This window comes from Oenanthe melanoleuca, chromosome 1A (genome assembly GCF_029582105.1).
Source record: "Oenanthe melanoleuca isolate GR-GAL-2019-014 chromosome 1A, OMel1.0, whole genome shotgun sequence".
NCBI lineage: Eukaryota > Metazoa > Chordata > Aves > Passeriformes > Muscicapidae > Oenanthe > Oenanthe melanoleuca.
In genome coordinates this window covers 28,568,084-28,595,981 of record NC_079334.1, presented here as the reverse complement: position 1 = coordinate 28,595,981, position 27,898 = coordinate 28,568,084, and the positions used below count along the sequence as shown (strand labels likewise).

Below are 27,898 nucleotides of genomic sequence, written 5' to 3'. Positions count from 1 at the left end.
AAACTGATTATTAACTATCAATGATCTGCCATCTTCACTTTTTCTTCATGTAGAGCTTTATCTTAAAAAAATATCTACACACAAAACTACCCATACGGGCCTATGTGCACCTAAGTCATTTTTTCATATGGCCCTTAGACAAAGCTCATAAGTGCAAAATGCACAACTTTTATTCATCTGTTCATTTGTTATTTTGTTCATTTGTAATGAACTTTTGTTCATTACAAACACACATCTGTAAAGAAAAGCATCATGTAAGCAGATCTTGATAATTTTACTGTAAGTTCTTGACAGTATTAGTCAAAAGAAATTCCCATGAGAACAAACTTTATAAAATGCAGCATCACCACAAAAGTAACAAACATATCACCAGAGCCAGAACAAACTATAGAATCTGTATAAAAACCCCTACCTGCTCTTCAGCACGAGAAAGTTTTAATTGTAGGTCAGCCACCTGCTGCTCTTTGTCCATCAGTTTCTCACTGGACAGCTGCCTCTGTTCCTTGAGCCGCCCATGTGCTTCCCCCAACTGGCGCTCTGTTTCTAGGAGTTTACTGTGCAACTGCAAAAAAAGAGTCATCCACCTTCTCAGTCATTCCTTAGCCAACAGTGATATAGACTCATTTTGTGCCATGTTTATAGGAAGTTTTCATAACCCAGAACAAAAAAGTTCATGACCTCCTGAAGTCATGTATGTACCTCATACACCTCAGAAACACAAACCATACTAAAATGCAGCATCAACTTCACATTTAAGAACAGATATTCAAAAAAGTGGGTTGGAAGGACCCAGAAACACCCTCATTTATCTACAGGAGCCCTTCAAAACAAGTGACAAGAGATTTAAGAGAAAGAGTATGATCCTTCAAAGCATAAGGACTATCATGTAAAATAGTGATGCTTTGAGCCATCTTGGCTTATCCAGCTCACCAGCTGACTCCTGTAGATCCAGTGGCTGAAGCACCCTGCCTTTACCTGCTCCACTGCCTCCCACAACATACTGTCCTGCTAGAATATTAAGTGCACAATTTTAGCCTGAGCTGGCTACATCAATGGCATTCATTCTCTGCAGAGAAGAGATACATGAACAGTCAGTGTAGGGTACATAGCAACTTTGGTGGCTCACAGTCCAGTACCTTTCAGCAGCAAAGAGTAAGTAGGTAGATGTGCTCTTTCAGCAGGACACAAACCTGCTTCAGGATTTTATCAGTCATCAAAAGCAGTACTGCACCATCTTCAAAGTGCAAGGATGGCCTTTTACAATTCACTGTTCTGAAAATCTCTTTTCATAAAATAAACTTACTCTATGTGAAGCTGCCACTGTAGGTCCTGGGTTGCCTCCTGCCTACTTCTGTATGAACACATTCAAGGACACAATAGTCTTTTAACTCAGTGCAAAACCAGAAAATGGATCAGACCTTGCAGCAGAGCAAGAACTTTACATAGGTTGTGAGAAAGCTATGAATGAAGCTTGCTCCCCCATGCATTTATGTCCAAGGCCCTTGAACCATTCACCTTTTAACTCCAGGCCCTCCCTTCAATACTCCTAAACTTTCCTCATGCTTTCCTTAAATTCTTCACTAATACCTATGCAAAAGGCAGCCCAATTTTATTGTTCACTGCAAGCAATCACTGTTTGACCAACTGGCTGCCTAGCAGAGCAGAAAAAGGAACAGTGATTATGATACCATTATACTTTCCATGCAGGCATTAAGGGGGGTGAAGACTCTCTCCTGCTGTCTGTATCCCAAAAAATTTAATACTGAAGAACTGACACTGAGTCCTTTGGGCCATCTGTCAAAATTAACTCAAGTTATCAAACAATACAGAAGTTTAAAGGGTTTGGAAACAGGGAAATAAATGTATCCATGACTTACCTTCTTAAAAAATCAAGCTAAATTATCTGTTCACAACCACAAAAACCATAAGTGAAAAGCTGTTTGGCTTGTGGCCAAGATGTTGATTGCTAATGGTGACTGTACAGTTAAGAAAGGAGAAAGAGAAAAGGAAGGACAGGGTGAGGAAAGAGACCAAAATCTCTCCTCCAGTAATGAAGAACATTTGTCTTTTCTTGAAGGATCACCAAATTATAAATATTTCCTCCTCACTAAAAATACAAACAAGAACTGTAGAACGCTGATATCAGGAGAAAATATTTGGAAAGAGGGAAATCAGTAAACAGTATTTTACACTAGTTACTTTTATTACAGGCATGGTTAAGTATTTTTGAGGAACTGTAAAACGACATTTAAGTAAACAGGACCATAAAATCCAGGATTGACCAATGCTACAGAATGTAAAAAAAATAATAATGAAAAAATATCTAGACTTTAAAAGATACAATCAAGTAGATTCAAGTTTTCTGAACAGAATTTATTAGTAATTAACATTTCTTCAAAACTGAAAGAGCCCATACTCTCTCATCCATACCCTCCTCCTACTGTCACGTTGGAACCAACATTAATTTCATTAAGATCAGTTCTTCCACATCACCCAAATTCTAAAATGTACAAACTTAACCAGATATGTACCCATTCAAATGAATTTTGAGAAGATGACAAGGATTCTTAACAAATGTGATTTGAATAAACAACTATACATATACCCCTATGAACAGAATTCATATTTGAAATGTAAGCTAATGGACTATATGCATAAAAAGGTAATTCCAGTGAAGTACCAAGTGAATAAATATGAGAAATTTAGTCTTTTTATTACAATAGTAACTGAACGCTTCTTTGCAGGAAGTGAAAGGAAAAGATGTTTATGCTTGGCTTTTCTTTTATACCAGGTACAAGGAGGTTTTTTCCTGCACTATTCTTTTACTATACAATTCTAAAACACATCTTGAAGTCTGATGGCTTGTTGAAGATTTCTTGCTTAGGTTGTCTTCTTTTCCAATGGTACCACCAGAGAATGTGTCATACCTCCATTTCCTTTCATAGGAATTAATTCAGCAATGCTTTACTCACCATCCCCCTCCTTCATTTTCCCATCCCAAAAATCCTTCTTGAAAGTGCCCTCTCAGGCTAAAGACAGATTTCAGCTCAGCCTCTTGGCTACGCTTCCATTGCCCAGGCAGACTGAGGCAGTTTCACTAAATGCAAATTCCTATGGAGATAACTAAAATAATTATCTCTTCTCACCCTGACAGAAGATGAGAGAAGGAAAGACATTCTGGGGATGTAATACACACATAAACATGGTTTAGCCAAGTCACAGTTTTTCCAAGGTAAACTATACACAGAGAGCTTGCAACTTGATCTGATTCAGATTTTACAAAGGATTGAGACATTCACTTTAAAATAAATAAGCTTTAGCAAGACTAAAATGAAGTATGTCATACTAACAAATAAAGATTATTTTTTTTTACATCTTAAGACTGGACATGATTACTGATGCACAAATATTTCTCCAGTCTAACACATTACTCTCAAAAAAAAAGATAAACTGAATTCAATGAGCCTCAAGTTTCAAAATGCTTAATGTTATATGAAAGTCCTACTTCTCTAAGTCATTTGACTCAGCAGAATAATAGGTTCTGATGGGGGGATGTATGCTCTGGGTGCTCTCCCAGCTATCAGCAACATAAAGTGAAGCTGTTTGGGGAGAAGTAATAAGGAAGCAATACCAAGATTTCACATTACTCTAGTTTTTCACAGTAGGTATTTCCCTACTATATTAACTATTCAGACTTAAAGCAAGTCAAACACTCTTCAGTCCTAATGTAAAACCAAGACTCACTTTTCTCAAATGTCCTATAGGGTAGTAAAATACAAGTGGTGGTTAACTACTCTCCTTCAAATAAGGAAATGTAAATGCATGTTCATAAGAAATAAGAATGTGCAGTTTTTTAAACTTATGAGATGATTTTAAGGAACCATTCAAATAGGATGGTGTAGGAGGTTTAAGGAAACTTACCTGACTGAGCTCACTTTGGAGTTGCAGTCCATGCTGCTCTTTTTCTTCCCTCTGCTGCTGGAGCTGTTTACATTCCGCCTTGAGATGCTGGTACTTTGTCTCTATTTCAGACAACTCCTCTTTAAGTTTCTGACTTGCTTCTGCCTTCTCACCTAGCTCTGTCTGTAATCTCTGTACTGAGGCTTCAGATGCAGACAGCTTTGCCTGAAGCTGTTGGCAGTCCAGGTCCTTCTGGTGGAAACTTGCCTGCACATTCTTCTTACTCACAGATACTTCATTGTGTTTTTCTTCCAGCTGGGTGTACTCCTGTTCTTTCTTCAGCAGCTTCTCAGTCAGACTCTGAAGAGAGTGACATAGCAATTCAAGTACAATTCTGTTTGTAGCTGTTCAACATATTATTCAAATTTCTTTCTAAGTGTTGATGCTGAACAGTGAAGAACTTGTTCAAAAACATTATTAAAGAAAATATTAACCTGTATCTTATATTATACACGTTGGTTCTGGAGCCCATACACCACACAATTTCAACTGGAAATACTGTTTTTCATATTCTCACATAAATCCACTTCCTCTTACTGAGAACAACACACAAACTCTGTGTCCATATCCTAAAAACTAATTTGTTTTCCCTGAATGTTCAAATTAACTTTAGTATAACTGCAATTGCTTGGGGAAAAGTTGAAAAGTTTTCCATCCTAGCTATCTTCTAGGCTACAGGCCCTTACGGGCCTCGGCAAGGCAAACCAAGCCCCATAATTCCTATGCTTTAAAAATGATGAAAAGAGAGTTCCTGCTGCTTTCAGAGAACTGATCCTATATACTTATATATACCTCTGTTCTTCTCAGTATAGCTCCTGAAAATATAATAAACAGCTTTCTTGCTTGAGGGTATACACAAGCTTGAAAAACTCCACATCAATACACAGAAATGTCTTCCCACATTGCAACTGAATTATAAATCAATATTCACATCAAATATATTATATTCTATATATTCTACATATAATGTATTCTGTTATTAATTAATGGGTACTCCCTGATAGATTTTTCAAGAATGACCAACTGTTCTACAAATTTCTCTTATTGGAAGCTAGTCTTACCTTTTCCAATTCTAGGTTCAACACCTCCAGGGCCAAAACTCCTTAGCTAAATTTTAATTAATTTAGCATAAAATTTTTATGGATACCATCTTTCAAAAAACTGTATAAAGAGATGGCTGTAAACTGCTTTAAGTCACTAAAACTGAAAGAGGAAAAGTAGCTCACTGCCACTTCTCCTCTTCCTATTCCTCAGTGTTTGGCATTAACCTGACATAGCAGAGGATTCTCCCTTAATGTGTGATTATCTTATCACAGAACCACAAGGTTGGAAGAGACCTTCAAGATCATCTAGTCCAACCCATGCCCTAACACACCTCAACTAAACCATGGCACCAAGTGCCACATCCAGCCTTTTTTTAAAAACACATCCAGGGATGGTGACTTCACCACCTCCCCAGCAGACATTCCAGTGCTTTATCACTCTTGCTGTAAAAAACTTTTTCCTAATATCCAACATGTATTTCCCTTGGTGCAGCTTAAGACTCTTGTTCTGTCAGCTGCTGTCTGGTGAAAGGGACCAACCCCCACCTAACTACAGCCACCTTTCAGGGAGCTGTACAGAGTGATAAAGTCACTCCTGAATCTCCATTTCTCCAGGCTAAACACCCCTAGCTCCCTCAGCTGTTTCTCACAGGGTTTGTGCTCCAAGCCCCTCACCAGACAGGCTCAAGCATTTTAATGTCCTTCCTAAACTGAGGGGCCAGAACTGGACACAGCACTCAAAGTGTGGCCTCACCAGTGCTGAGTACAGGGGAATGACCTCCCTGGTCCCCCTGGCTACACTATTCCTGATACAGGCCAGGATGCCATTGGCCTTCTTGGCCACCTGGGCACACTGCTGGCTCATGTTCAGTCTGCTGTCAATCAGCACCCCCAGGTCCCCTTCTGCCTGGGCACTGTCCCACCACACCGTCCCCAGCCTGTAACACTGCAGGGGGTTATTGTGGCCAAAATGCAGGACTCGGCACTTGGATTTACTAAACTTCATCATAATGAACTCTGTCCATCCATCCAACCACTCCAAGTCTCTGCAGAACCCTTCTACCCTCCAATAGACCAACATATGCTCCCAGCTGCCTGCAAATTTACTAAAGACAGACTCAATACCCTCATCCATGCCATCAATAAAACTATTGAACAGGACTGGCCCCAGCACAGACCCCTGAGGGACACCACTGGTGACTGATCCCCAGCTGGATGCAGCACTGTTCACCATTCTCTGGGCCTGGCCATCCACCCACTTCTTAACCCAGCACAGAGTGCTCCTGTCCAAGCTGGGGACTGCCAGCTTGTCCAGGAGCATGCTATGGGAGACAGTGTCAAAGGCCTTGCTGAAATCTAGATACACAACATCCACAGCCTTTCCTGCATCCACCAGGCAGGTCACCTGATCCTAAAAGAATCCAGGTTGGTCAAACACAACCTACCCCTCCTACATCCATGCTGGGTGGGTCTGATCCCCTGGCCATCCTGTAAGGGTTGTGTGATGACACTCAGTATAAACTGTTCCATTACCTTGCCAGGTACTGAGGTCAGGCTAACTGGCCTGTAATTACCAGGATCTTCCTTCCCCCCCTTTTAGTGAATGAGTGTCACATTGGCCAGCTTCCAGTCATCTGGAACCTCACCAGTGACCCAGGACTGCTGGTAAATGATGGAGAGCAGCTTCAGAGATCATCTGCCAGCTCCCTCATCACGCTGGGGTGGATCCCACCTGGTCCCATGGATTTATGAATATCCAAGCAGCTCAGCAGTTCTCTGACTGCCTCCTCTTGGATAACAGAGGGACCATTCTGCTCCCTGACACCATCTACCAACCCAGGAGGACAGCTGTCCTGAGGACAAGCATCTTCCCACTAAAGAGGCAAAGAAGATGTTTAGCACTCCTGCCTTCTCCTTATCTGCAGTTACTAAGCTCCCTCCCACATTCAATAGAGAAGAAAGGCCAGTTTTACCCTTCCTTTTGCCATTAATATATTTGTAAAAACAAATTTTACTATCCTTTACAAAAGTTGCCAACTTAAGTTTGAACTGAGCTTTGGCCTCTCTTAAATACTTCCTTATGCATCAATTGTTTCACTCCATATTGTTAATGACACACCAACAGATTCAGGAAAGGGCTCTATACTGTATAGAACACTTCTGCCAAAAGCTTGATTCTTTGTTGCTGGTCTGTGGGAAATTACAGCATGACAATTCTTATCTTCTCAGTTCCACACCTGATTTAATGAGCCAGAGTCATCCTGCTAAAGGTAGTTTCATTTACCATATTTTTGACAAATGCTTTAATATTAGATTACATTAAATACACTCTGTTTGGTCCCTGTCCTTTCCTATTTTCCAAGGCTGACGAGGCTTCTGGTAAATGCATGTATGTAATGTCCAGTCCGTTTACAGTGTTACATGCAACATAATGCAGTACACATTTTTGTCCTTGTTTCCTGTCATCCTTTATTTCCATTTTTACACCCTCAATACATGATTTCTAAACACAAATACAAAATGCAGCAAGCTCAAAGAGCACTAATAACAGCTCTCAAAGAATATAAGTTGAGAAGTTTCTGAAATTAATTTCCATTTTCTACCATTCATGATATATATAGTATATGGCCAGAAAAATACGATAAAAGTACAATCTAAAAGCTAAGAAATTGGAAAACCAATAAAGAGAGCTCAGAATAACTTTCAAATTATGATTTTTAGGCAAATGTATTATTTCCAGGGGTAGTACTTTTAATGTGTGAGACGGCAGTTCTGCTTAATAATAGGTAAGCATAAACTGCAACAATTAAAAATTTGCAGTCATAACAACCTAAAGAATTTCAGTTGTAGGATATGATGATAATTAAAATATGGTACTTGTTTGCACATTATAATAGTCCAGTTGTTAAACAAAATGGCAAAGGAATTCTCAGCTTCTGAAAGAAGTTAGTCTTCAGTGCTTCCAAAGGCAATATGTCATGTGTTTCCATTTTAATGTGAGCTGACAAGCATAGAAAATAATAGCAGTCTCACCTGATTCATCTGTTCTAGCTCTTTGACTGAACTTTGAAGTTTTTGCAGCTCCTGAACGTACACAGCTACCTCCTGAGGTCCTTTGGCAAGTTCAGCTTTTAATTGGTTAATGGTAGCCTGAAAAGACAAACAGAAAAATCCACATTTAAAACAAAAGCAAGATGTCCAGTAGCAAACTAAAAATACATTTTTTATATCAATAAAAAGCCTAAGGGAAAAAAATCACCAGTAAACTAAGCTCAGAGCCCCATCAGAAGTATCACTGAGTGCAATTTCCCAGATGAGATTAATATATGTCCTATTTTGAAAGAACAAAAATCTGACCCAATCCAATAGCAAATGCCAGGTTGAATCCAAAACTGATGAAAATCATAACAGATTATCCATTGATAATTATCACAGTTCTAGCCAAAGGTGAAATCTTTCCAAGTCATTGCAGTTGCACAAAAATCTTGGCCGTGCTAGAAAGGGAAATGTGCTGGAAAAGGCTCTAGATGCAAGTCTGGCATTTGATGCAAACTTGATGTGTGATGTTTGGACACATCAAACTGCAGGTCAGCATAATCAGAAGAACAATACTACCCCATCAAACAGAATCAGTGAAGAACAGAACATATCAATGACCACACAGTATTTGAATACAGTAATGAAAGAAAACAAGAAAAGTACTTTAGGGCATGGCTGCCCTAAAACATGTTGTGTTAATGCACATTAATGCACTCATTTCAAATACACTGTATAGTAGTGACCTTTATAAAGAAGTTTTCTTTCCTATTGTTCTTATAAGCAGAGATTTCAGCACAAATGCAAAAATACTGAATTCAAAAGTGAACTAAAGCAGAAGAGAATAGACAATAACCATCCAATTTACAACCTTCCTACAGAAAAAGGAACAGCAAAGAGAACATCAGTATATGACTGCATATAGTTAATATGCATATAGTTAATGCTGTGCTGTACAACACTGTTCATAACCGAGCTGTTAGCTAAAACACATCCTAGGATCGGTCTTTTTTGGCAAAACATTCCAGGATGTTATCAGAAAACAGTATGGTTATTTCATATTGAGAGAATATAATGCAGAAAATGTGCAGAAGCTCACAAAGGACACCACTGCAGCCTTTCCAACTAGAGTAATAATTTAAATGCATAATGATCCATTTCTTGTTCACAATTCAGTAATACCATCCCGCAATTCTTTCTTAATAGGGAAATACATCCTGGGTAAATATTCAGTCCTGATACTTTCTTGCTGATGTGTCTGTATGAATAATGAACCATTAAAAAATAGGAATGCTTCTGTTTAATAACATCTTGAAATTGTCTTGATATGACAGAAATTTGCTATAAAAATTAAATGTTTTCCAAAAAATTTACCTCAAATTTAAGTGTTTCTATTAGAAAGCAGAAAAATTAAATGGATTGATAAAAGATGGAAAGAAGCAGTCACAACAGCTGTAGTAGGCAGACTTCCTCACATTTGTTTTATAAATATTCCAGTGTTTCTAATGCCTTTGCTTAGTGGGAGGGGAAAAAAACCCAAACAAAAAAACACTAGTCCTGGCTTTATTAAATTTACCCTCAATTTAGGCTACTAATTTTGTTTATTTCTTTGGGCACTCAAGTTAACAATCAAGCCTAAGTGCTTCATTTAATGAAGATTTATAAGTCAATGAAACAAATCCCAATAAGCAGAGATTCATAGCAATGCTTAGCTCCAAAGCAGTGCAGCTGCTTTTGTAACATATTTACTATGCAGGAGCCACTACAGTGAAAAACTAAAGATGAAAGGAATGGCTCAATATGAATATTCATGTGAAAGATGCCAGTTTCACACACAGCTCTGGGAAAAAAGATATAAACACCCAACAGAGTTAGGTGAATATTGTAGACTGTACTAGTCTTCACATCCCTCTCCTGCAGTATTTGAAGATGCTTATATAGGGCTTAAGTAATGCTTATATGATTTTTGTTATTTCCACCCATACTAAGCATTTACCTTATTTTAAAGATATTCACTTTGAAAACCATTATTAATATATATATCCTCACCCAGCCTGTAAAAACAGCCAAGTATGTTATAAAAAACACTTTAAACTTTCGGTCCTTGATGTGGTCTTAAGAGCAAAGCTGAGATGAAACATGGCCAAACACTTATGTCAAGCACTGCAGTCAATGTGTCAATTAAGTACTTCCAGTTCTTATGTTCTTATAAGCTGCACTTAGCAAAATTGTGTTTTAGCCAGGAGCTGTTTGAGACAATTTGAGGAGTAAAGTTCCTCTTAAAGATCCAAATCTGAGATGCTGCATCCCTTTTTCTCTGCTTGTATGGAAGCCGTAACTGATAAAAGAGTGGAATAACCACAACTTTTAGAGAAGTGAGAAGACTCAAATAAGAAAGATGCTTCTTCATTATGATTAATTATTATTTTCTATTTTCATATGATAATCATGGCAAAGCTAGAGCACACATCTTTATGTATGGTTATTACCTCAGAGTTAGCCTGCTTTGCCTGCAAGTGCTTGCACTCATCTTTCAGCTTTTCAGATTCTCTTTCACGTTCCAGGGTCATTTTATCCATTAGTGTTTGAACTTGGACCAGCTCCTTTTTCAGGACAGCCACATCTTCCACACCAGGCCTTTGCAGCTGAAAACAGTGAGCAACATCACATTGGTAGATATGGTTCCAGAGCCAATATAATTTCTAAACATCTATCAAATCATCTATTTACAGACAAGGTGACATATAAAGTATTACAGCTAAGCTTAAAAAAAAAAAAAAAAAAAAAAAAAAAAAAAAGATAAAAAAACCTTCCACCAAAAAAACCCAAAACCACCGAGGAGTGCTTATAATTCCCAAAGAAAAGAGGATTTAAGGGCTAGATTTTAGGGTTTTCCTGCTAAATTTTGAACTTGCTGATTGATTTCAACCAAATCTGACAAAAGGAAAATTGTCTTAAAAGATTTAATTTTTGTAACTTTTATGTGGGTAGATGGCTAGATATAGGATACTGCCCCTGTCTTCAAGAATTATTTCAGAAAATCACCGATACAAAACAAAAGGGCAGTTGAAGGCAGCATCTTGAAGATACTATCAGATATGGCTCATAGCAAACCCACAAGTAAAATCTGTTGGTAATTGCATTTTCAAGCACCATAACATCCCTCAGCATGAAACAGCATGGAGAGAAAGGAGAGGGATGGCAACTAGGAGCACTAGAGAAAGCAGAAAAAAGGTGTGTTGGCATCCTCAGAAGAGAAAAAGAACAGAAAAAAAAAGAAAAATATAAGGAAAAGAGAAGACAAGAAACAACTGAACAGGGAGGAATGGATAGGTCCAGAATATGAACAAGGCCAATAGGCTCTTGAGGGCAGTCAGCTACAGAGAAGAAGGGGGATAAACAAGTCCTACTTTCCTCCAGAGTCCAAACAGTAGTGAGTGGGAGAAACTAGGGAATTCCTTGCACTACTGCATTAGAAGTGGCCCAGCTTGCTGAGTCACTGGGATTGCTCCCTGGAGCCATGGCTGAATATAAAAGTCATTAGGAGACAAAATCCTGAAATCACACACATTGGTATTATCAGCCAAACACAAAAGGCACAAGATTAATATAGGCATGATGATGACAACAGCTGCCAGTTTTTCAGCCACCATGTCACAAAATACCTCTCTGACCACTTATTAAAAATCCAGCTGCCCAAGGACAATCAGAGCATAACACCTCATGGAAAAAGAGTGACCTAAAGATAGCTGTGGATGCCAGCAATGGCATGCTCCATGGTCTGTGCAGCACATCTATATGCATAATACACTGCAGAAATGCTGAAGGGTAGAGCATCAAACAAGAAGACTATAACATAATGCAGGGTGAATTTTAATATATGACAGAAGCAACATATAATTTCTCTCTGGAAAAACACTGAAAATGCAGCATGGTACAATGCAGTATGAAACAACAGTACTGTGAATTTTTTCAGCCCACAGGCAGACATCGTCAAGTTCAACAGAGTGTGACTGCTTTAAAACTGTGTTTGCCACTGTGTTTGTTTAAATAAAACTCTCCCTTGACCTGAAAACAACAAAAACATTAATGTGATGTGAATACCAGCTCTGTCTTTAAGTCTTCTACCGTACTTCTCTCTTTCTGCAGTTCTTGTCTCAGGTTTGTCACTTTCTGTTCTGCACCTTCCCGAAGGCTGATTTCTTCATCATACTTGGATTTAAGATCTAATAAGAAGGAAGTGGAATAAATGATCCCTTTCACATATTGCACAAGTAAAGAAGAGAATCAGATCTCATGCTAATACACTTACCCACTATTTCAGTGGCCAGTTGTGCTGCTTTTTGCTCAAATAAGTCTTTCATTTGCTTAATGTTAAAATTTTCTACTTGGATCTCTTCTAGTTGCCGTTCTAATGATTCTATTTCCATAAAAAGAACAGTATTATTTTCTAGAAGAACTAGGACAATACAGTTCCTCAAGCCCACAATTAACCACAAGAGGTGAATATGTAATCGAAAATCCCTTAATATCCAATCATCTTAGCAAAGTGAACAATTTTACTGAAGTTAAATATATACAAGTAGGTAAGTACAAGTAGACAAGTATGATGCCACTGTCACTAGCTGAGTATTCTGCAGTATTAAATACATATTGGTTTTCACTGGTCACAAATAGCCCTTCAGATCACTGCATGATGTAGAATTCCAACCCCTGAACTGTAATTAAAAGTTTTAATCAGTATCAGTCAGATAGGTTATGTACAAAGAGAGAAAAGTTTATTCTATGACTGCCTCATGAAGAAAAACAGAGCAAAAATTATGGGTCTTCAAAACAAAAAAATTGCACCGCTTTCTTTGCTAGCAATGAGCACAGAAAAACACTACATAAAACCATCAATAAAGAATGCTATAGTATTTATCTGACTGCTTGAATATATGAAATTATTTTAAAAGTGTTCAAAATGTCTCATGGGAACTGCTTTCAGATTCAGGAGAACTCCTGTTTTACTTCTAAAAATTTCAAACCCTGAGCCCCTGGAACATTCTCCCAGACCATTGCTTAATATAAATTGCTCTTAATAGGTCTTACAATGAAGTTTTTTTGCCAGTAATTGTAACATCAGCTTTCTAACTCTTTAATTTACCAAAAGTGCTAATTTATCTAAAAGCAAAACCAAAAAAATTCCAAAGCAGTGCAGAAATTAATATAATAAAATGTTAGCCACCTGTAGACGTAGCTGTTGTCAATCCATCAGATTTAGAATCCTTAAGAAAACAGAATAAATGCACCATTAGATAGTAGGAATAAAAACTACTACTTTCAAAGTTCATCCATTTTTTGAAAAAGACAGCTAAATAAAGACTTCCATACTCAAATACTGCACAGCAGTATAAAAATAACTGATTTCAAACAGTTACGTTTGGAAGACTGGAAAAGGCCAAGATGACTTTTCATTTCATATATTGTTACACTATTAAAGTTTCCACTCATAAGGTTGCAGTAAGAATCCCCTCCTCCTCGCTTTTCTCAATATAGAAATCTGTCCTTAAAACAGAGGTTACAGACATCAAGTACATTCTGAGAGGGAGTTTTGTCAGAAAGCAATTTCTGAGGTTTGTAACTATCCTGCATTTAAGCAGCTCATAGTAATAAAAAAAGCAAGAGCTTCCTTTAGGGCACAACACACCACAGTTTGCCTTGCATTATTCTTTGAGCTCAGCTGGATACCTATGAAACGCCACTGCTGTTTTCCAAAAGTTCTTACAAGAAAGACTTCATAGCCTTTTCTCATAAAAGATGAAACACCATATTCAATTTACTTTCTTTAATAAACTGAGTTCTGAATAAGCTCAACAGAAGGAAAAGTCTGAACTGAACTTGTAGTGAGTAGTATGGAAGAACTGTTATCAATTCTGACTTTGTTCTTTACGTTATATATCTAGTTACATTGTGCAGAGATAACTAGCTTTGTTTTCAAGAACACGTCAATATTTAAATTACAGAACTAACTAAATCAGGCCACGTGCCTTACAAAAAAGGTTTTAATCTTCAATGTCAATGCTGACGATAAACCTGCTTCAAGTATTTTAAAGCAATTACTTGCTGCTGCTGCCCCTGCAATTTCTCTAGTTCTTTCTTCAGCTCTTCTGAATACCATCTCTCCTCCTGAGGGGGAAAATGATAACAAAGAAAAAAGAGATGGGGAGAGAGACTATAAATCTGGTTGCTTTAGACAGTGGAACACTTCAATTTGAAACAAAGAACCAAGTGCAAGTAAAATACATTTCCAACCTTCAGTGAAGCTTGCAAGTCTTGGACTTCTTGTCGGAGCAGTGATACTTCATCTCTGAATAAACATATCCACAGAGTGGAGAAAATGAATACACAGTGTTTATACTTTGTCAATTACATACAAGTTGTAATATGTATTAAGTAATTGGACTGATAGCCATGTACTACATAAATATAACTTACATAATTACAAATATTTATTTTTAGATTTTTTTTTTTTAAATCTGGTTTGGAACAAACTAGATTATTATCACTTTGCACATCACTTGAAAAATGCTGAACATATTAAATGGATAAGTAAAGAAATAGATATGAAAAAAAGTCTCATGAAAACAGAATGTAAATCTAAATCAGTGCACCAGCTCAACAACATGACTTCAGAATAACAAAGCTATGCATTGGAACATTTAACTGGTTTGCATGTCTTTGTACAAAAAGGACAGGTTTCTTCTCCTTCACTTCCCATATCATATAAAGGAACACTGCTAAGTGACAGCATGCTATCCTACTTCTGAAATATGCAGTTACATAATTGTTCATCCACACAGCAATTTGGTATGCCCCAAAGACATATTCACTTAATGGTCTGAATATTTAAAGCCTTAGAATTTCAAATTCTCAAATTTCATGCTCAAGCCTCCAGACACACAAGAACACAAGATCCAAGGCTATAACTGATAGTAATTAACTCACATAGCACCCTTCAAAATCACAGGTCTCCTCACAGAGTTGCACAACTATACACACAAGGATAATGTTGCATTACTGAGATACAGCCACTCCAAATCAAGAATACAAGGGTCGTTAAAATAATGCAAAAATACTCTTTCTTATTGCTTGTACAGTGGCAACACTAAGAGTTACACAGAATATATACATAAGGGTACCAGTGCCAACAAATCCTCTCAGTTTTATACCATATAATTGTATTGCTGCTGGTGTGCATTATCCCCTCCTCCACAGATGTTCTTTCAAATTATCTCATACTTTGGAAAAAAGAAACCACCAAAGCAACTTATTCATTAGCTAAATTAGTGAGGAATAGATTCAATCTATATTAGCATATTAGCATCAGGTCAGGGTCATCAAGTAGTAAGTGAAACATGCTTTTAAACCACTGGAGCAAGATCTCCAAGGTGGACCAATTTAAATGACAAAACAAACATGGGATATCATGAGATTTACTTTTTTCAGGGGAAAATTTTGTTATGTACACATTGTTCTGCCTATGTGATACATTTACTGGAGGCTTGCAAATACAACTTTACTGAGGCAGGTGTAGCTGCATTCCAAAACATGTACACTGGTTGTGAGTGGAGAAGAGGGAGCCACTTTCTCATCAGTAAGTAAATGAACTAAAATTCAGATTTAAGATTATAAATAAAAAAGAAGGTGGAACAGTTAACAGTATTGAAGTTGGGCTGAACATATACCAGACCTGCAATATGAAAGCTTTTAAGATGCTCTGGTCTTCACAACAGATTTAAGGGTTTGAGTTGTATAAAGCTAGTTTGTAGTAGAGAAGAAGGTGAAGGGGAGGAGAAAGGAATGAGTTTGCAATGTAAGGAGCCTTCAAAGTAGTTGCCTTGATATCCCCAACAAAATTTTATATGACCATTTTAAAATGAAACCTAAATTTAGTTTAACCAGAAGAAAATGCATGGGGGGGATTAGTGTAAGGTATCACTACAGGCACTTTGCTTTTCTTTCTGTCATCCAAATCCTCACCAAATCTCCTTTTCTGCTAGTTCTGTGACAATCCCTTCCTCTCTCAGCACATCTGAGCCTACCATCTGGAAAATCCTTAGTGCCTTTTCATTATGGTCCACTCTCTTTCCCATTTGTAATGCCAGTACCTCCACCCTAGTACTGAGTGCTGATGGCCTTGCTGAATCACACTGGCAGGGAATTACATTATTTACTCTTGGAACTTATTCATCATAGTTTACTGGGGAGTGGGAGGAAGAGGAAACTATGTCATTCCCAGTACTTAACTTTTCCTATTGACTACATATGGAATTTCACCTCCCAGTCTTGGTCCTGAGAACTGCACATAAGCTTCACACATGGAGAGCAAGTGGAGTGGCTCTCTGCTGCAGTCTGCAATATTTCTTTAGAATCCAAGGCTTGGGAAAACATTTATGTTGAACAAGAGTTTTCACAAGAAAGCGCGCAAATGAGTAGCACTAAAGAATGCCACAATAATATGAAAACATAGCTCATGTGTATACACAATGGCTCTCACCAGGCTCCTTTTATTCCATCAAAATTCACTGACCTTGTCCACTTTTTCAATTATGTGAGAGAAAACAAAACTACTTGTCCCTAAACTGTCAATTTCACCAGCCAGCATCTGTCTGACTTTGGAAATTTGCAAGCATAAAAATAAGTATTTCATAAACTGTACAAACAAAACAGTTATGACCAATAATTTCCCCATGTGAATGCTATTATCCTACAAAAGTATCACTTCAGGTCTAAGTTGAATCATTCCAAAAATACTTAAATGAGGCATAAAAAGAAGAAATATTCATTATTGAATAAATGTTCATATCAGAAGCCCAATATGACTTCAATAGTACCCTTTTGCTTTATCCTGTATAAAGCCCCAATTTTGATCTCTTTGATGCAGCATCTGAGAGAGAAGGCAGCTCTCCACAAGGAAGGAGTCATCCAAGACCTCTGCTAATGCTGGCTCCAACTGGCTTGCCAGTTTTGCTCAGTACTGAGAAGATGCAGATCTGTATTTGGATAACAACTGAAACATATTATCTTCCACACTCTTTTCTCACCAAAGCCACCCTCTCTTGAGTTAGTGACATAAATATATGTATTTATTTCAATGTAATTATTTGTCGTTTTGGGTCACATTTCTGTTTGTAACAAAACGCTTGAACTTTTATTTTCCAAGTATAGCAGAAGCCACAGGTCTTGTGCTATGTATCTGCTGCTCACTCTTACTCTCCTGTGTACAAACCAAGGGAGTCTGGGGGAGTGTGACATAACAGCACCATGGACTGCTATTTACAACAGCACAAAACAAGCACTGAACAGAAAAAGAATTAGCAGGAAGCAATGGGGAACCTATGTAAATTTTACCCCCAAGAAAAACCTTCCCAAAGCAACTCAGACTACTAAAACATTTCTAAAGGAAGTTTCACATTATCAGTTCCTGCTACAAACCAGTGCTCTCAAAAATAAAACAACCTGATATTCTTCCTAGGAATGTATTTAACAATATAGTTTTGACAAAAAAAATTAAATAAACTAGTTAAGATTTCTGAAGATCAGCACAGAGTTTCTGAAACACAGAAGGAGAATTACAGGCACACACAGAAACTTCTCAGATTTGCAAATAACTAGGTAATAAGGGAAGCTATTCAGGCAAATACTGATATTGTAATTAACCCAGTAAGTACCCTAATTAACTAGGGACAAAATTGGGTTTCTTCTCTATCTTTAGGGTTGTCCTCTCCACTCTCAAATGATGATATTTCAGGTCTATGTCAGAAATTAGGAGAAACCAGTATTTTTTCTGTCACGCTTGTAAAAATCATTTTGATCTGTAATGCTGCATTGTCTGCTGAATCAGAAACAGGTGGCTTAATATCATAAACACAGGTATCTGATTTTCACTTACTGTCAGATCAGTATCAGGCAACATAATTTACAAGCTGCCTTTTAATTCTAGTTGGAAATGGGACATGAACATTTAAATACTTGACTTCATAAGTTCAAATTAATAAAACCTTCAGTGCAACTAGAAGCAGCTCAACATCAGCACAAAAGCACATGCACAAGTGAGTACTGTTTCACCTTTCTGGTGACAGATGACTTTCCCCTCCATGAGTTGAATCAATGCCAGAATTATGAACTGCTTCATAGTGCTTGAACAGCTCCTCCGCTGATCCATGAGACTTCATACAGAGAGGACAAATAAAGCCCTGGTACAAAAAGGAAAAACAAACAAACAAAAAAAAATATCAGACATATTTCTTTTCCGTCTTATTTTTATACAGAACTGCAAATTTTCTTTGCACATTTAAGAAGGAGTAAATGCAATTGTGAAGACTCATACTAATTCGTTCATGCATTAATAACAGTTTTTGCAATGAAAAAGTTAGAAAATGCCTGCAAAAAGCATATTCCATTATTCAGTGAGTTTTTTTCTCCAATAGCATTACATATTAGCAACAAAATTTTATTCAGCAAAATAAAAAGGACTGTTCTGCAGTTTCTTCCTCCCTGCCCCCAACAAAACAATTTTCCTTACAACTTTTCATAATATCACATTCTTATTCCAAATAGAAGGCAGCATCTGGAGTTTGGTCTTTAAAAAGGAGATATAAAGACCCACTCTAAAGCACAGTCATTAACAAACTGATTATCTCCATAATTGAAACTACTGATTTTAATACGGGCCAGACAACGAAGAATCACTTTTTACCTTCCATTATGATTAATTGGTAAATGCCATTCGGATAAATACCACATCAAAAAAATCAGATCTCTACAGCCTTAAGAATCAGAAATCATCCATTTTCCTTCTAGCATATGTACTACAAGCTTACTAGAGCAGAAATTTAGCAGATCAATGCCCTTGTTCTACCCACTAGTCTACAAATGAAAACACTAAGGCTTATGTTCCTCTTTATGTGTCTCTAAACATTTGTGGAGTGTCCAAGCTGCCACTTAGCAGAAGTACCATCCACCTAATTTTCCACAGTTTATTACATCTGGTGTTGACTGCTGGACTTTACACTGGCTCCTCAATCCTGTGGTTATCATGGCAACTCTGAGCCCAACTCCCATCTACACTTCAGCCTATAATGCAACACAGCAGCAACACTGAGACAGTAAGAGGTAAAGACCTCATCTCACATTAAAGACTACCTGTAATTCCAAGCAGTGCAAAAGACCTTGGGTAAGTATGGTGCCTGTCTTTAATTTTTGTAAGGCTCCCTGTTCCTTTAATTCATTTCAAATATGCATTTTTACATTTATATTTTATCCTTAAGTTTATTATGCCACTATGAACTGTAGTGTACTCCAGTACTAAACCAAGGTTCTCCAGTATCCAAGATAAGAGCTCTCTTCTAAATGCCATTATCACACTTCCCCTAGCACAGGCTCACATATGACTTGTGAAGGACACATGAAGAGTTTTGACACTTTTCTGCTCTTAACTTTGCATTTAGATGCTAACAGACAAGCCATGACACTTTAAATATTAGCAAAAAGTGAACATATTGAATGCATATGTTGACAACCACAAAAAGCACTCATTAAGTTGGTGTTCATAGCATTTTGTTTCATGAGTCACTAAGAATTCAACATTTACATGGTTTTAACCCAGGAAAACTACCATGTTCAGCTACTCAAATGTACCAAAACTCTAAACAGAGCCTTCATAACTTCTATTATTTATTTAGTGTTTCAGAAAATCATTACTAAATACAGTCACTTGTCAACTCCACCACATATCACATGGAAAACTAGTTTTCACAACTGGACCAAAAAAACCAGTGTACTCTTCCCTAAGCAATAAACAGGCATTTAACCTTAACAACCATTTATTTATTTGAATTTATTTATTTGGCACACAACAAATGTTAATGAACCATAGGGGAGGTCACAAAATATGGGATTGGAGTTTTTCCTAGTAAGCTTTATACAGAAAGCAGTCAGTTTCATACAATGATAGTGCAACAGCTTCCTTTTGGGGTGAAACTCATAGTTCTCAGTGTTGTGTTTAGTTTCCAAGTGATGGGAAGGTCTGCTACTTATAGAGAAAAGTGTAGGTTCCTCAGAGTTCCAGTAATCACATCTAGAAAGAATGAGTGTAGAAAATTGCTATGGCCTCTCCTTCCTTTTTCCCTTTATCTCTTTTCATTTAAACAACAAAATCTGTTTCTTTGCTTGGGGTTTTGTTGGGGTTTTTTTGGGTTTTTTTTGTTTGTTTGTTTGTTTTTGTTGTTGTTTGGGTTTTTTTTTGGTTTTTTTTTTTGTGGTTTTATTGTGCTTAGGGTTTGTTCTGCGCAAATAGGAGCCCTAGAGAAGAGGAAAGAACAGATTACATGTGCAATTAGCCCAGGGGAACAGCAATCATTCATCTCAATTGTTGGGCAAAGCCAGCCAAGATTTCCCAGGCAGGCAGGGAGGCAGATTTGAAGGCAAGGTCCACAAGGACAAGGGTCCAGAGGTAGAGCAGAGCTGCTGAGCAAAGGGAATGTGCTGCAGTTGGGAGCCTGCAAGGGTGGATGGGAGCTCTGGGGAGGCAGGCATACTGTCATTGGCAGAGGGGAAACATGGACAAAACCTCTTCCTCTTCTTCTTTGAAACTGCCTTTCACAAAAGCAGGGATAAAGAGTGCATCACTCACCAGCCACAGGCTCTCCACCAGCACTGTCATGATCATGGCTGGCCTCAGTTTTGGGGGATCTGGCACTGTTGGAGTCAGCTCTCACATACACCCTTAATCTAATGCAGCTTTTGCTAGAGGTCTGACACACAGGCTCTAACAGTGTGAGCCATCACCCTTCAGCAACAAGGTGCCCTTACCATGGGAAATGTCATCTTCCCTGTGCAGAGGTGGACAAAAACACCAGTTCCTAAAGATGAAGGCAACTACCACTCATACATCAGAGCCTCAAAATGCACGAACCCAGGAAGCAGCTGCACCTCACAGACTGATAATATCCAATGTTGATTCTGATATCAGAAGCACTAATTCAGTTCTCTTTACAGTAGGAAAATCAGAACCATCAGGAACTTCCTGGCAGCAGGCAGTAACAGGCAGAAGCGAATGTTTCCTGGATCTGTTACTATCAGCCCTGGTGACAGTCTTGTTTGGGAAATTGAGTTGGTGGATCACTAATCTTATCTCTTAAAAAAAATTAAAATTAAATACAGCCAAATAAAAAATATCTCTCAGTATCATCTTGAGATGAACTTTGTAAATATGTTCAAAAGTGTATTTTACTATTCCAAAAACAAATATGTAAGAAGAGGAGAAGAAACCCGATGATCTGAGATACTTAAATTTAGTGAACATTTCTGTCAGTTTGCAGGTATTTATATCAGGTCCAACATATTCCTGCATCAGGACCACACCTGTCCTGGACAAAAAGGAGATTGTGTAGCTACAACCAAGAGATGTAATAGTGGTCATCACAGCTTCAGGGAGGAGCTGAGGCATCCTTCCCAGTAAGCCAGCACCTGGATACCTTAACTAACAGACTCCTTTACAGGAGAAGCAAGCATGAGAGTATTCTGAATTTTGCTCAGTTTCATTTTAACTTGTACTTAGGGATTACTGTGCATAAAGCACAGCCATGGTGAAGCAAAAGTTATTTCACATTCTTCGTTTAATAGAAGTGAAGACAGCACTTACAGCCCCTTCAGTGCTGCATTGTAACTCATGATTCCCTGGCTGATGTTTCTAGTTGGGTTTTATCTTTCACTTTACATAGGAAGAAAAGAACCTAAAAGAAGTCAAATAATTATTAATTAGGCTTGTTTTGATGCCTTCTCACCAAGAAATGGCAATTTATTGAATGCAAAGATTTCTGCAGATGCCTGTCAGTTTCACAGAAAACAGAAAATAAACCACAAGAACTACATGTTCTAATTTTTATCAGGAAAGAGTTCTCGAGATCACCACATAGTTTCTGAAGTAATGCACAGAAAGAACAGTAAAATAAAAAAAGGCATTCAAACCAAACCCCAATATACAGGCACAAACAACCAACAAGGAGACAGCACACACTGGGCCTTCCCCAGTGCAAAGACTCCAAAACACATGGGTTTCACTCACAACAGAACAGAAAATGCTACACAGAAGTTTTGTAGGAAAGCACCTTGCCTCAGCTTGAGTTATAATGCCAAATTTCACCACAGATCTCAGACTCCATGAAAGCACGAGAAGCTTTTTTACCTACCTTCTTCAAGACAGACTTACAAATAAGCCCAAAAAACAAAAAACTACTTTCCCCCTTTAACAGTTGAGATTTATTTTCAGGCTTGATAAAGTTAAGCTTCTCAGTGCTCTATATCTTTAAAGCCATTCAAGGTGAATTATTTCTTTCTGGTAACATTAATATTTGTATGAATCATTAAGACAGCATTCCTTGGGAGGTATGCCAGGATACTAAAAGCAACACTAAAAGGAAACTCACTACAAAAACTAGTGTGGGGTTTGGAGGGTTTTTGTACTAAAATAATTTACAGAGCTATCAATTATTGGAAGAACTTTGCCCTACAACATTGAAACACAGTGCCCAGCAAAAGCAGACCCACAGACAGACAAGTGCACAACCAGACCAGCTGCAGGCTACCACAGAGTCCTCCTAACCCTCACATGATTTTAAACTGGATGCAGAAACCGTTTCTACAATGGGAAAATGAATGTATAGGACTGAATAGTTTCTGGGTTTCTGTCTTCTCCTTATATTACTCTGTAGGACTAGGGGTAAGATGGCTGGCTGTGTAAAGAAGTATTTTGAAAATTTCAGCCTTTTCAGAATATTGTCTTACTTTTAATGATTTTTCCTCATCAGCTGAAGGCTCCCAAGTGAGGTTTAAAAAATACCCAACATTTACACATAGATGTTTACTCCCCAGTCAATACCAATGCAGAGCTATTCAACACAGTGAATGGAGCAAGAAACTAGTAATCTGACTGAACAAATGTGTATACCTTAGGTAGGGTCAGCATAACAACTCCCAGGACTCTATCATCAGTAACTGGAGCCTGAGACACCTACATATAAATGCATTCAATCTCTCTTCAAACAACTGCTCTCCTTCTGCCCTGAGCTTTAATGAAATGGTCTTTTACAGCTAATAAAAAATCTTGCCTTAATTAGTTAATGAGTGTGAGCACAGCTTACTTCACTCAAGGTTGCTTTTTCACAAATTAAAACTGGAGTTATCAGGCAGACAGATGATACCTCTTGCAGGACAGTCCCACAGAAAAAATAGTTTTTACAGGATGGAATCCAGATGTGCTCAGGTCCTTAGAATCCAAGAAATAAGGCACCTTATTTAAGTTTTAAAGTCACAGCCATAGCAATTCAGCTTCCTTAGCACCTTCCAGCAATATCTGATAGTGTAGTCAATCCCATTTTAACACTGCATAGAATTGAATAAGTGGTCCCATTTAGGGTGCTATGATTGCTGCTGATCTACAGCTTTGTGTGGTAGAAAGCCATATAGCACAAATAGCTTCATTTACTAATACAAACAAAGCTTCTGCAACACCTTTATATTTTTATTCCAGCACTTACATCATGAGTCAAGCTTAGAGAGTCATGTAACTTCACTGCTTCACTGTTTTCCATTCTTGGAAAATATTTAAGAACTGTGGTAAACAACAAACAAAATCTAACTAAAAAACCTCCATCCCACAGAATCATTTCAGGATAACTGACACTTTCACCATATGGAAAACATTCATGACTATTCTACCACATACATGCTATAGGACACCTTAGCCCAAACCAAAAACCAGAATGCACTTTAACATGCTTGGCATTCACATGACTAGGCTTTAAGTTTAAATAGATTTGAGTATCTAAGTTTCACCATTGACCTTGCAGAAATACCAGGCCAGCACCCCAACTACAGCCTGTTCACAGTGAGCTGCATGAACAAAAATCCAAGAGCAGTGATTGAAGCCCAGGGCTGTAACACCTTCTGGCCATGATGTATGTTTGCCCATCTCTCAGAATCCAGACTTACATTAGCAACTGTCACACAGCTGTTTTGGTACAATAAGCTGTATGCTGTGCATAAAGTCCAGCATGTTTAGAAAACTGAAAGTAAGCTTACCATTCATGTTTCTTCCACTGCAGGTGAACCTCCACAACTTTCCTTAATACAAGATACACATCTTCACCAGCACTCAAACAGTAAGTCCAAACTAAAACCCAGATATTCTCCAGTTACACAGCAATTTAGAGTCTGAAACATTTTACATGATGGAAGATCAAAAACTATATATTTAGGGCCAGCAGAGAAGAGCATAAGTGATATTTCAGAGCTGAAAGATATATCAAGTAGCTTCTAGATTGTATTTTCCAAATATATATCAAAGCAATTAACTGTATCCTCAGGAAGTTCTCAGAAGCAGATTAAACAGTCTGCCGAGACAGCAAGGGCAAGACTACATTTCATAATTTATTGCAGTAGGCTTACATACTGATTTTAAAAATCATGACACATTTTAAGTTAAAGAATAAATAAATTAGGTCACTCATTTTATATATTGCTAAAAGGAAAATGTCTTTCACCAGATAAAGCCCTTTCCTCTGTGTTTATGTAAAAAGTAAGATGACAGTGGCTTTCAGAAAACATCTCTATTTAATCATTAGAAAAGTAGGTAAAAAAGGTCATGTTGAGTATAATTAAGACCTGCAGTCCATTCCAATTTTACAAGTATTTAAATTTCTTGACAAAGAGAGCAAAGGTGTAGAATTTGTCCTAGAAAAGAAGCTGGATTCTTCCTGAGAAGAATAGAACAAACAATTTCTGGTTCTCTTATGTTTTTACTGCTATTGATGAGTAAGAGTAAAATAGTCACAACTTATAAAACCACAATTTTGTCAAGAATTAGAAACTCTAATCCCGTGTGATCTCTATTTCTTAAAGAAAAGTCATATTCCATGCCCAAGTCAAATCAAATCAGTATCTCTAATTCTTCATTCCCTTAATACTGTTCAGATGTTGAAGGAAGTTAATATACTAATGTAACTCCATCAATGATTTTTGCTCCTGTGCAAAACAGGCAAGTACTGTTGAGGTGAAAGCAGGCACTACAACCTAATTTGAGAAGCAACTGAAAGAGAATAAAAAAATCAGCTTTAAAGCATTGACATGATGTTCTGTGCAATAACAGTCTGCAACATTCCAAGGGCATGCATAAAAACAGAAGAATCACTCAACTGCATCTACAATAAGAGACCAGTAGGAAAAAAACCAAAGAATCTGGTCTCTTTAAAGACTGACTTAAAAACCACACATTTTTGCACAACTACTATGCCAATTTACATTCTCTGCAATTCTGCAATGAAAAGCCTATTCAGAAAACATCAAGGTCATCTTGCTTGTATTAGCCAAGAAACACATTCTTACTAAACGTCTGGAAATTTATGAAGACTACCCAAAAGAACTGTCTGAAAATTGTCTTAGATTTAGCCCACTTGGTAGATAAGACAATAGATATTAACAGCCACTATATTCTAAATGCTGCAGGGGTACAATTCAGTGGTTCCTTTGGATGCCTCAGATAAAAACAGGACAGGAAATCTCTAACTCTATACTGACTCACTGTTTAGATGTTCTGAATGTCCAACAGAGACTGTCAGGAAATGCAGAACACAATTTAGAAATGTATCATCCCTTCAATAAAAAGAAAACAAAACAGAAGCCATCACACAGCTTTTGTTAGTGACCCCACTGTATACATGAAAGTGGGGGAACAATATTTGGGAACTTGGAGATGTGTGACTTTCATACAGCATTTGTTTGGTTAAGTTGGCTATACACAGACAGATATTTGCCAACATTTTGTTGTTTTTTCCTCAAGCTGAATAAGCCATTGTATTTTAAAGCAGGGCTTCATTACAGCTTAGGGGGCAGGGCAAGTATTACACTGACATTTTCACCAATTATCCTATGTTTCAATCCCTCGTTTGAAAAAGAGGGCTGCAGGGAGCTGTTCAAGAAGATGGCCATAAATCAGGCGAGTGGCAAGGAACATTTCCCACAACAGGAGCTGTACACAACACTGCAGGTGTGAATGTTTGTGACTGAAAAACAAAGACCAACTCTCACTGCATGGAGGACAGAGAGGAAGAAAGAGCAAGGAGAATAGAGGGGCACTTGCTAAAATTTCAATTACCTGATAGGTGTATCAGTGGAAGAAGAGCTAGCAAAGAAACTACAGGTAAAATCTAAAGCAAGGTATTAAGGCTTCTGTTAACCAAGTAAGTTTTTCACCTCTCACAAAGTGTAACCAAACACTGGCCTTGCAACACATCCTATCTCCTTGTTTAAGTACAATTCACTAGCAAAAATCCTGAATACACAAACTTCTTCAGCGCTGTTTCCAACAAAAGGTATTTGAACTCTTCCCAATACTAGGTACTATCCACAGTACTATCCACAAGCAATACCACTAAACATGAAGGGTTTAAATGAGGCAAACTGAGCAATGTTTCATATGACTGCTACATAAGATGACATTAACAACATTTTATCATTGTTATAGCCGTCCCAGAAACGGCAGAGATTTAATGAGGTGGGACAGCCTGGCTATGTTGCTTTTTCAATGCATTTCCTACAAATGCAAACTATTCTTTTCCATCAGCAAACAATCAGCTTGCTTGTTGACTTCTCAGTAATCAAACATTTTAGTTTCATACTAGTATTGACTAGAGTTATTAACAGAATTCCCCACTTTTTCAATACTTCTAGGCATTCTCATATAATAAAAGATCAAACTGAAAAAAAAAACCCCAACATATTTGCTTTCTTTTTTTCTCACCTCTCACAGATATTTACTGAACCACAGTACAAAGAAACACAACTTTAGCAGGAAACAGCAACAGCTAGAAACAAGTGAATTTGTATTTCAAGTGCCACACTTAATAGCTTTATCAAGTTAAAAGCTGTAAACAGCTCTTGACCAGTGAAAAGAAGTGACGAGGAACTGACAAAAGGTCGGTGGAAAAACAAAAGGTCAAAGAGGTCAAGAACCCTGCAGTCAACTCCATAAATATGCTAAACACAACCAGCTTAAATAAAACAGTAATTTCTTCAGGTAATCAAACCACAATCTACTGACACCATCACATCAGGAATACCACATCTTATTCAAGAACAGCATGTGCATTATGATCAGATAATAACGAAAGTAAGAAGTTGACTTGACCACAACAGAGCACTGCTGACAGCCTCTGCTTCAACAAGAGGCAGTGAGGAGTCCATCAAAAGCCATACTCAAGTTGCCCTGGCTCTGAGGAAGTCCCACACCACTCCAAGAGGTCAGTCTTACCACAGATCCTTCTCACTTTAGCAGATAACACTTCACACTCGAAATGACACCTCAAGCTATCCCTAGAATAATCAATGTATTGATTCTTTCCATCATTTTTGAGAATCATGTCCAACAATTTGAAGTTTTCCCTTCAAAAATACAGTACAAATATGCATTAAGGAAAAAAGCACTACCTAGCAAATGTAACAATAAGCCCAATAAAATCACAACACACACACACATCCTAGAATAAACCCTTAGATTTCAAATCACAACAAAAGTAACATTGGCAGAAGCAATGCAAAACTACAGCTCTACACAAACCCATTTAGTGTGCACAGCAATCTGCCTGCTCCCAGAAGTCCAATCTGCTCTCTCAAGGTCTGCAGCAAAAAAAATCAGATTGCCTTGTGCAGCTGGAGGCTGTTGACTTCCAGAATCTAAATTCTTCTAGTTCTTGAACATAAAGCCATGCATTTTGTTTTAAGTGTGCAGTTTTAACACTGCACAACTGGAAGAATTTAGA

General features: G+C 37.7%; 1 protein-coding gene across 4 annotated transcripts in view; it reads right to left on the bottom strand.

Annotated features, from left to right (window-relative positions):
* Positions 1-27,898, bottom strand: part of EEA1 (early endosome antigen 1) — a 67,719-nt gene that overhangs the window by 29,005 nt on the left and 10,816 nt on the right. For 2 of the 4 annotated variants that reach the window (XM_056511245.1, XM_056511265.1), the window contains 10 exons: positions 18,150-18,277; positions 14,334-14,388; positions 14,142-14,207; positions 13,267-13,306; positions 12,352-12,459; positions 12,144-12,265; positions 10,529-10,684; positions 8,037-8,153; positions 3,922-4,260; positions 413-562 (listed from right to left, as the gene is read on the bottom strand). In XM_056511245.1, the coding sequence (XP_056367220.1) occupies positions 413-562; positions 3,922-4,260; positions 8,037-8,153; positions 10,529-10,684; positions 12,144-12,265; positions 12,352-12,459; positions 13,267-13,306; positions 14,142-14,207; positions 14,334-14,388; positions 18,150-18,277 (1,281 nt within the window). The remainder of the gene's footprint in view (positions 1-412; positions 563-3,921; positions 4,261-8,036; positions 8,154-10,528; positions 10,685-12,143; positions 12,266-12,351; positions 12,460-13,266; positions 13,307-14,141; positions 14,208-14,333; positions 14,389-18,149; positions 18,278-27,898) is intronic. The other 2 variants (XM_056511255.1, XM_056511276.1) reach the window with 1 other exon arrangement.